General features: G+C 45.5%; 2 protein-coding genes across 9 annotated transcripts in view; both read left to right on the forward strand.

Annotated features, from left to right (window-relative positions):
• numb (NUMB endocytic adaptor protein) overlaps positions 1 to 3,788 on the forward strand; it is a 42,424-nt gene extending 38,636 nt beyond the window's left edge. For 4 of the 7 annotated variants that reach the window (XM_048974471.1, XM_048974474.1, XM_048974472.1 and 1 more), the window contains 3 exons: positions 318 to 455; positions 1,412 to 1,585; positions 1,775 to 3,788. In XM_048974471.1, coding sequence (XP_048830428.1) covers positions 318 to 455; positions 1,412 to 1,585; positions 1,775 to 2,493 — 1,031 coding nt within the window. In that variant the 3' untranslated portion in view covers positions 2,494 to 3,788. The remainder of the gene's footprint in view (positions 1 to 317; positions 456 to 1,411; positions 1,586 to 1,774) is intronic. The other 3 variants (XM_048974473.1, XM_048974475.1, XM_048974477.1) reach the window with 1 other exon arrangement.
• Positions 3,789 to 4,358: 570 nt separating this feature from the next.
• On the forward strand, positions 4,359 to 9,894 carry exd2 (exonuclease 3'-5' domain containing 2). 2 transcript variants are annotated; one of them, XM_048974479.1, is made up of 9 exons: positions 4,359 to 4,689; positions 5,534 to 6,284; positions 6,386 to 6,642; positions 6,784 to 6,910; positions 7,041 to 7,339; positions 7,423 to 7,529; positions 7,877 to 8,012; positions 8,115 to 8,480; positions 8,599 to 9,894. In XM_048974479.1, exons 2-9 carry the CDS (start codon positions 5,916 to 5,918, stop codon positions 8,813 to 8,815), a joined length of 1,878 nt encoding a protein of 625 aa, XP_048830436.1. In that variant the 5' UTR covers positions 4,359 to 4,689; positions 5,534 to 5,915; the 3' UTR covers positions 8,816 to 9,894. The 2 variants fall into 2 exon arrangements, with proteins under 2 accessions (XP_048830436.1, XP_048830435.1); XM_048974478.1 differs by having other exon boundaries at positions 4,362 to 4,689; positions 5,534 to 6,299.
• The last annotated feature ends 11 nt before the right edge of the window (positions 9,895 to 9,905 follow it).

The raw sequence follows: 9,905 nt of genomic DNA on the forward strand, positions 1-9,905 counted from the left end.
AAATCAACACCAAAAGCAGTCGTACGACTGACTAGATGAGAGCTATATGATGTTTCAGTGTAAGGAAACTGGGAAACCTGTTCACTAAAAGGGTACAATGGATTTTTGGTTCCTTAAGTATCTTTCACACATTATCTTTTTAACTGTGAAATAATAAATATCAAATCAATAAATAAAAACTACTTAAGACATTTGAGAAAAATTGTATATTTTTGCTGTTTTGAGGATTTTGAGGATGCTGTCAAAGAGTGGGGGGATTCTTTGGGTTGCCAGTAATCAGTCTCTCGTGCCCCTGCCTCCCCGCATCTCTGTCATAGTCCCAGAGGTAGACGGAGAGGGGGAGAGCATTATGTCCCTGTGCACCCAGATCACGTCTGCGTTTAGCGTCCCCACGGAGGACCCCTTCTCCGTCCCTAGGCCGCAGCTGACCTCGCCACAGTCACCCACCACACCAGGTATGCACCTTCAGCCTGGGTCTGTCTGCCTACATGTTTGGTGGCTGCTGTCCTGCAAGCTGGGGGGGGGGTGCTCCCAATTTCCCAGGGATTGTTTCTGCAAAGAAAAACAAGTCCTTTGTGTTTTCCCTTAATGTCACCTGGATGCTGATTTGTAAGGTGCTGATTGTTACCCTGTGAAACCCTGTGCTCTCTTTAACATCTGCAGAAGAGTGTAAAATATTCTGGTTTATGTATTATGTAAAGGATTCAGAACTTGACTGGGTTATTTATTACACTGAAAACAAAATAAATAGTTCTTTACTATAGGTATGTTGCATATTTACTTTAGTTATCTACGAAATGGATAGGCAATCCTGGCACTCTAAGAATGGGGGGGGTGGCTGTGTATATATTACGGTATTACATGATAAACACCTGTTATTTTCATATTGTGGGGACCCAAAAGGGGAAGCTCAATTATATAAAAGTCTGTAACTGCAATCAAAAAACTAAAAATGCCAAAAGTCTTTTGTTTTGTTTGGTTATGCATGGTTAAGGTTAGGGGTGGGTGGGGGTTAAGGGTCTCATTGTTGGGATCAGGGCTTTTCCCTTAGAAATGAATGGAAAGTCCCCGCAAAGATAAGAATGCAGACGTGTGTGTGTGGTGTGTGTGGTGTGTGTGGTGTGTGTGGTGTGTGTGGTGTGTGTGTGTGTGTGTTCTACATGTAAATGCTTAGGATATATGCAGGTCTAATTATCCCTCATTATGGATGCGAGTGAAACATGAATGTAAATAAGGGAGTCCTTTGATTCCATCTTTTATCTTTTTCCTGTACGCACCATACTTCGTTAGGTGTGCATGTATTTGGATGTTTGTGTGTGTGATTTGATGAAGAAATATGTATGTGTCTCCCTATGCTGCTCACATCTGCGTGTATAGTCGATACGTATGTAAATGCACCTTTCACCTTCAGCCCGATGTCCCGGCTTGTTTGCAGTGAATGGCTCTGCTCCAGACTTTCTTCCACCTGCTGCCAACCTCTCAGCTGCTCCCCCGTCCCCCCTGCCCCCTCCACTACCTGCTCGGGACACCAACCCCTGGGCGACGGCGCCCCCAGCTCCCACGGACTGTGGACCTGCACTCTCAGGTAAAGCTTCTACAGAAAACGGAAACAACCTACTTCAGATTGTTCCGCATAAGATGTGCCTATTTAGAATTTAGATGCAGTAAAAAAAAAAAAAAAAAACATTGCATGTTTTGTCATTGAACAATTCACATATATGCGTGGATGCCATTTCTGTCCAGTTTTTTGATTAATATTTCTTACATCTCACAGGAGGAGATTGGCCGAGCCCCACCCCACCCAAGGCCAGTCCAGCTGCCCCCGCAGGCCCCCCCACACACAGACGTACGCCTTCGGAGGCTGACCGATGGCTGGAGGAGGTTTCAAAGTCCGTGCGAGCACAGCAGCCTGACCCCACAGCGCCTGTACAGGCCTTCCCTGGCTCAGTTCCCATTCCTGTAGCCTCTGGGGCTCCTGTGGCCTTCATTTCACCACTACTACCTCCCCGCCAACCTGTGTACCACACCCAGGCCCCCAGCGCTTATCCCATTGCCAATGGCTTGCCGTATTCTCAGCCGAACGTCCCCATAGTTGGAATCACACCTTCTCAGATGGTGGCCAACGTCTTTGGCTCTGCCACTCAAACACAGGTTCCACCCCAGCCCTACCCAAGTCCACGTGTCCCTTATCCGCAGCATAATGTCGCCCCTATGTGTAATTCCTTTAATAAGCCTCAGCAGATTCCCACCACACCCTCTGTTCCTCTCCTTGCATCTAACGGTAGTGCTACCTTCAATGGATCTGATAACTGGGTACCGACTTCCGTTCCCCCTCCATCCTCTCCTGCTCCGCCGCCGCCAGCCCACCCCCACACCGATGCCTTTGAGGCCCAGTGGGCAGCGCTGGAGAGTCGGGCCCGTCAACACACCAGTCCCTCGCCGACAAATCCGTTCTCCAGTGATCTGCACAAGTCCTTTGAAATCCAGCTTTAGGTCTTAGATAAGAGGACCGAGAACTGGGTAGCAGAAGAAGGGCCTGATGGGGGAGAAAGGGTTCAGACCTTCACCTGCTCCACTTAAACAAAAAACTGCCCCCACTCTGTTCCAGAAGCCACATGGGCTAATGGAGTTCAGTAGGATGGTGTCCTGCCGGTAAGTGAGCTACTACGACCGGTGACAGCAGAGCAATTTTGAGATGCTGCTCTGAAGGCACTTAGCGATTTATTGATTTTATTTTCCATTAGAATGCTGTCTTAGTGAGAATCCAGCAAAGCACTTCGATACAGATCTGTGGAAGAGTCACAAACTACCCCCCCGAGTTCTAAGAATGGGGTCCATTAGGAAGGGTGTCCTCTTCTTAATCATCGGCTCCACCTTGTGGCGGTTTAGTGAAATGACTCCATCACTGAAGAGAACCGAGATCACAGAACTGAGAGGTTTTCACATCCTTCTGAAGAACTGAGAGAATGCCAAAATATTTATTTTTATGCAGTTACTATATTTTAAATAGCTTTTTCAATTTAAAGAAAATAATCTTGCCAAAGGTGCAGGCCAGCTACTATCATTTGTGTATATGCAGACATATGGTTAGTGTGTGTGTGTGTGTGTTATGTCCGGAGGATACACTGATCATTAACCATTGCTTTTAGTGTAACAGTTTGAGTTGGAGTGAAGGAATGGTCTTATTTTTGTTCTCTCATTGGCAATATATGATTGTGTGTGTATTTTAGTGTAAATAGTCCTTGATGCAGCAACAATCAAGTGGACCTTGTGAGGAATGTTCCCTGGCGTCTGGTCGGGAAACCGTTTACCAGACGACTTAAACGAGATTCTTTACTTTTACGTGTTTACTTTCTGTACGTAATCAGTACTTTAAACTGTCAGCAAAGTGCATCTGCACAAAAGATAGTTTTACGGCTGCATTATTTTGTTCTTGGTATGTTTTATTTTTTAACCGATAACTTCATCTCCAGATTTGTTTTATTTAAACGTTTCGCTGTCTTATTAAAACAGATTGCTTTACCTACTACGTTTGCAAAAGCACTGCAATGCTTAATCGATCAATTTGACGCTCGAGACCATTAACCGATAGTATGCAATAGTGGTTTTTGGCCGCAACAGACGTCCTCGGTTATTTTCAGTGGCGGACGAAGGTGTAGCATTTTTGCCTAAAATTGTAAATTGTTGTTTTTTGTTTTTTACAAAAGGGAATTTTCTGTTTTATTTTACTTTTACTCAATTTCCAGACCAATGAAGTGAAATGACTAAATAAAACTATGATGACAGAAGACGAGAATCTCTGTGTGCGTTTGTGCTTATTAGTCTGCAGTAATTGCGCGTGGTATGCAGGTTAGCAGTACACCAACATTTCAACTGGACGCATTTAAGGACGGACCAGATAGCATCTTGTTATTGTTTCAACGCTGAATTATAGTTTCATGCCTTGAATTATCGTCAGTGTTAAATTACCGACGTTGAAACTGAATTGATCTTTGATATGATTTTCAATATTGAAAAATTGATGGTGGCAAAACCTTGATTCAATGTTGATAAAAAAAAAGGTTGAAACAACGTTGATCTTCAATGTTTCATTTTATGTCTGATATGGAGTCAATGTCATTTCAACATATGTGTGCTATCTGGGACGTATTATTTCGATGGGAAGCGGAATGTGCGGAAAGTTATTTTTGGGAGTTGGGGAGGGGGATTTGATAATATTGAGATGTTAGCAATTTCACGAACTCGTTTAAATGTGGAATAAACTGAATATAACCAATAAATACCAAAACTACCAAGGATGGCCGCTGGGAGTCGCTGTCCTGTACCGCGCGACAACAATCTGGCTGCAGTATCTGTGACCTTATGCGCTGGGGGAGTCCGGTAAGAGCCAATACGCATGCGCAGACATTGCTGCAATCCTGGAAAAATAGATATGTAAAAGCATTACAGACGTTCGTAACTAGATACAAAACATTAAAATATAACTTGCTTTACTGTACGATAACGGCATCCCTGTGTTTTGGCGCTGAAAATACATATTGTATTTTTTAATTAGTTATATAGATCCAGCGGCCTGCGTGTGCGTGGAGGCGCTGTCAGTAATGCGTCGCAGCAAACGCTTAAATGGAGACGGAAAAGCAGATATAGCTACAATCGATAGAGTGTGCATGTGGATACTGCGGTGTTAAGGTACGTAAATGGTGCCGAAAAAAATCCCGAGGGACGGCGTGTACATCAAGGGCTTTTCAAATGGCGAATTTTGTAAAAAAGAAAAAAAAAACATGTCTTGCTCCGCTTTATTGTTAAATATCTGCTAACTTGGTCAGATCACCGGTGATGCACATTTCTAGGCTTGTGCGTTAAGTCATAGAAATAAGTCTTGTACCTAAATGTAGTTTTATTTACGCATATTGACCTGCAACCTGTTCCCGGTGTTTGATGTCCAATAAATGCTTATAAGCGATGAAATGTTTTAAGCTACATCACTAGTACGTAATGCAGCGGGATATTTTTTATGAGTTACGGGGGAACTTTCTTCGCGGTTTGTTTTGAACTTTTAGCGTTAGCAAAATGCGTGTATTTTTACATTTTGATTGTTTGTTTTCCATTTGTTTGCGCGTTAACTGCCCACAGCGGTTTTTTTGATTGCTTCTTAGGGTCTCCTGTAAGAATTGGTATCTGTAATAACTCTACTACAGGTCATAGTATTTCATGAGCGTCAGTGAATAACTCCGTCAAACTGCACTACGACACCTTTGCTGGCGTTTAATTTAAAGCACGATCAATCGGTAATTATCTGTTTATATTAAGGCTAGATCAGGGTTATATCAGTAGTCCTCGATTCTCTTGGTACAGAAACACTACGGCACTTTTGTCCCTATCGTAGTTTGACTCTTGATCCCACATGAAGTGTGAAATGCACATTCATTTTACGGATTTTATTTTGTGTACTCCTGTGCCAAAGGTCAATTAGCCGTGAATGTTAAGTTATTAATTGTCGTGTCGTTTTCCACTTTTTTCCTTGTTCCTCCAGGGGAAGATGTGCAGCCTGAAGCCCAGAGACATGGGCATGAACAGTCAAGAGGAGCAAATGATCGTTGTCCTCTTCAAGCTTCTAGATACTGAATGTTAAACATTTGAGAATCCTGTAGAATCCTTCTGTTTCATAGCTGCACAATATTTCAGCAGTAGATGGTGGACGTCATGTTTGTCTGTTTATGTTACCAGTTACTCCTGTGTTATGCATTTTCACTAATTTGGCTTAAATTCAGCTTCTGATTTTGGGTCGTTGCCTTGGACTCTCCTCCTGTTTTGTTCCGGAAGGACCCCTGTAATTCCTTTTCTAGTGCCCTATTGTGAATTTTTTTTTTTTTTTTTTTTTTTCCTCCTCATAATTTGGTTTCATTTCCACCAAGATGTCCAGACAAAGCGTCCTCACAGCTGCTATAGCGACTGTTTTAGGAGCCACTCTTGGTGGCCTGCTGTTCTGGAGGACTCTGAGGTTCCAGAAGAAGAAGCGCTCCCAGGATCTGGCAGATTCTGACCCCCTCCAAGAGGAGCAGCTTGGCACAGTGCAACATCCAGTGTCGTTGCCACTGCCGTTACCACCACCACCACCACCACCACCAATATCCAAACCTGCATCCACCCTTCTGCCCTCACCAGAGCAGCTGCTAAGGGTGCAGCCTGTGGTGGTCAGCTCTGAAGAAGACTGGGAGCAGCTGTGGCCCTCGCTTGAGAAAGAGTTGTCAATCTTTCCTGTGCTGGGCCTAGACTGTGAATGGGTAAAGAGCGAGTGTGTAAGAGGCTTTGCATGCTTTGGTGAATTCCTATGATTACTTCCTTGTGGGACAAGTGTCACTGCCACATACGCTCTTTCCCGTAGGTCTCGGTCAAAGGCAAGACGGGAGCCGTCTCATTGCTTCAGATGGCCTCCTACTCGGGTTTCTGTGTGCTGGTGCGGTTGCCACAGTTCTGCAGTGCAGGGCAGTCCGTGCCTTGCAGCCTTGCCAAGATGCTGAATGACGCGCGAGTGTTGAAGGTAGGCGTTGGCTGTTACGAGGACGGAAAACGCCTCGCGCGAGACTACGGCCTGTCACTTGGATGCACTGTGGATCTGCGCAACCTCGTTATGAAACAAAGGTACTACTGGTGCTTAAGCTTGGGCCCCTAAGCTTATCTTGCTTATCCAAGGACTTGAATGTGCTAGTTTGTAGTTACCACTTGTGCGATAAACGAATATTAGCTTGTAAGGGTTTAACTGTAATCGTTTTGATTCTTCAGGAAAATGGGGTTGACTAATGGTCTGAGCCTAAAATCTCTGGCAGCAGATCTGCTTAACGTACCTCTGGACAAATCTCTGGAGCTTCGGTGCAGTGACTGGGAGGCAGATCAGTTGACATTGGAGCAGGTATGGGGCTGTCAGCGGAAGAGACTGGATGCTTTTGCTCACTTATTATTATTATTCATCATTTGTTCATTATTGGGACAGGCTTTCAGAAGTTCTCCTCCTTCCTCTTCCCTGTGTAACCCGACTCCAGGTGACCTATGCCGCCAGGGACGCCCAGGTGTCGGTCGCCCTCTTCTTCCACCTGCTCGGTCTCCATTCTACTCCGTGCTCCGCCCTTAGCGGAGACGCAGTGTTCAGTCAGCTATCGTCGCACTGCGAGGGAGTGGTGGACGTGCCGTTTCGGGGGCGAGGGGAGGAGAGGACCGCCGACGGTGAGAGGCGACGCCGGTGCCGACGGACCACGTCCGAGAGCCCCGGTTCTGGAGATCAGCAAGTGCCCGATCCCCGCAAAAACAGACGCAAGCCTCTCGGTGTGGGGTACTCTGCCAGGTAGGGGCCTCCGCCAGCAGTGGGTTCAGAATATCCAGCTGTTGACCACTGGGGAACAGTTTCTCACAGCTTGTGTGTTTCAGGAAATCCCCGCTTTATGATAACTGCTTCCTCCATGCCCCAGATGGTCAGCTCCTCTGTACCTGTGACAAGAAGAAAGCCAAGTGGTACCTGGACAAGGACATTGGAGGTATTAATTACTAACTTTAAATTTAGCGATGTGAGCAGTGTTGGGGATTTTGCATTTTGGAAATGCAAGACAGGGAACAAAGTTTGATTTAATATAAATTGACGCGCTACAACATTTTGAATTCAGAATTGGTGTTAATGCAGAATATGCATTTACTTTTGCATCCATGCGGTAAATCTGGAATATCAGCTATGGTCATATGGCATCTGTTGCTACAATGACTGCAGAATCCTTTTTTCTGGTTTTGAGCATGTGAAAATTTCCAAACGTAATGTCTAATACCACCTTATTCAACCTGAACTCTTTTTTTTTTTTGACACCTCCAATGCAACTTGCAATTCTTCCAGAACTCCTAAGTGAGGACCCCTTTATTGTCAGGCTGAAGTTTGAACCATCAGGACGGCCCGACTCCCAGCAGGACTACTACCTTACGGCCAAAGAGAACCGTTGTGTCGTGTGTGGGAAGACTGACTCCTATATTAGGTGGGTTGGGCTGGGTGTCATTTGGAATGCGTCGTTTTGTTGTTGCCATGGTTTCATTTGTATTCTTGGTCGCAGTAACTGTACCTAGCTGTTAAACTGCAGGAAGAATGTAGTCCCACATGAATACCGGAGGCACTTTCCGTCTGAGATGAAAGACCACAACTCCCATGACATCCTGCTGCTGTGCACGTATTGCCACGCGGCCTCCAACGTCCACGACGGGATACTGAAGCAGCAGCTGGCTGAGGAGTTCGCCGCGCCCTTGGGATGCGAGGAGGGAGTACGGCAGCTGGAGGACGCCGACAGGCGGCGCGTACGCTCTGCGGCCCGAGCCCTGCTCACTGCCGGAGACGGGCTGCCAGAGTCCCGTCGCTCGGAGCTCGAAGGCGTCATCGTGTGCTTTTTCGGCGAGGAGCACCAGGAAGTTACAGCAGAAATGCTACAGAAGGCAGCTGGCCTGAAGACCAGGTCAGTAGAGCTGCAGGGCGTAGCATGATGAGGCAGTGGTAAATGCAGTGACCGTTCAGTTTGGAGTTTCTCTTCAGTGGAAATTTAGATTCCCTAAATATGTTCTTTTTCCTCTTAGGATATTTAACCAGAACTATGTGCCTCATGGGCTGAAAGTTGTTCAGGTCTATGCAGAGCATGGTCTCCGCGGTCTGATGGATCTAGAGAGACGTTGGCGTCAGCATTTCCTCTCCAGCATGAAGCCACAACATCTCCATCCACTCTGGTCCGTGCATCACAACCATGCGAAGTTCCTTCGGAAGTACGGCGAGGACCTATCAATCAAGCTGAACTGAGCCTCCTTCAGCTCTCGGCTGGACTTCATGGAGGACTTGATGTTCAGTCCCAGTATTCTGCAAATTTCCCCTCCCCCCCAGCTGCCTCATTTGGGTCCTTGCTGGATTATCTCCCCCTTTGCATCTAATGGCTTTTGCAAGGTGTCACAGAAACTCATAACTCCTGAGGCCAGATGGATCTTATAGTGGGAGGCTGAAATCTGATACTTACCGTGGTTAATCCAGAACACTAACGACGCGAGATGAAGTCCACAGTATTCGTGCACACTTTTAAAATTATTTAAATGGCGAATCCTTTTCACCAGTTTATTTAAGCCTACATTTTTAAAAGTAAGCTCCAAACCGGCTCTTAATTCCTTACGGATGTGGATAGTGGACCATGCTGGTTTGTAGCCTTAATGTATCCGTGTCCCCGATTTTTGTGCAGACTGCGTTAGCTTTCACAGATCTTCAATAAGGTAGCTTTCAAAATGATTTTCGCAGATTTAAATAAGCTGTGACATTTATTTTGCCTCAAATTCCACGTAGGTCGATCTTCTACAACGGATCCGACACTTTTTATTGTACTTGGAAGACCTTTTTTTGGATTAATGTCACTTTTCTCTCTGGTTTTGGTCGAGCTGAAGGCCGAGCGACTGTCCATCTGCAGGGTGGTGAGTGGCAGGTGGCTCCTCGACCCCCATAGCCCTGTGCTGTATGTGCTGTAGAGTAGGGACACCTCGCATCTAACACCCCCTTACTCTAATTGAGCACTAACCGTGTCCGTCAAGCTGGAATCTTCAACTTCTACCTTGGCGACGATGCTTAATGGATATTCATATTTCAGTTGCTGAAGTGCCATTTTACATGTTTTCCTGAGAGTTTACTAGCTTTATTGAAACTGCCTTGAAACATGGTCCTGCTGTAAAGCTGAAAGAACATCACCCTGAAGCACCTTTGAATGTCTCCCGACTCTGTGAAACTTTAAGAAACCGGCTGCTTTTTTAAATTTTACATTTGTCCAGATGTAACTCCTAAAAAAGCTGCTTCGTTTCCTTAATTTGTAAATAAAAGATTAAAGATCATATTTGTACACATTGCATTAAGTTGG

Source organism: Brienomyrus brachyistius, chromosome 14 (assembly GCF_023856365.1).
Source record: "Brienomyrus brachyistius isolate T26 chromosome 14, BBRACH_0.4, whole genome shotgun sequence".
In the NCBI taxonomy this organism is placed as follows: domain Eukaryota; kingdom Metazoa; phylum Chordata; class Actinopteri; order Osteoglossiformes; family Mormyridae; genus Brienomyrus; species Brienomyrus brachyistius.

Bases quoted from the DNA above. Each gene is read 5' to 3' on its own strand.
- exd2 (XM_048974478.1), top strand. From the start codon at position 5,916: ATGTCCAGACAAAGCGTCCTCACAGCTGCTATAGCGACTGTTTTAGGA. The intron at 6,911-7,040 runs GTATGGGGCTGT...ACCCGACTCCAG, and splicing joins ATCAGTTGACATTGGAGCAG to GTGACCTATGCCGCCAGGGA. The intron at 8,013-8,114 runs GTGGGTTGGGCT...GTTAAACTGCAG, and splicing joins AAGACTGACTCCTATATTAG to GAAGAATGTAGTCCCACATG.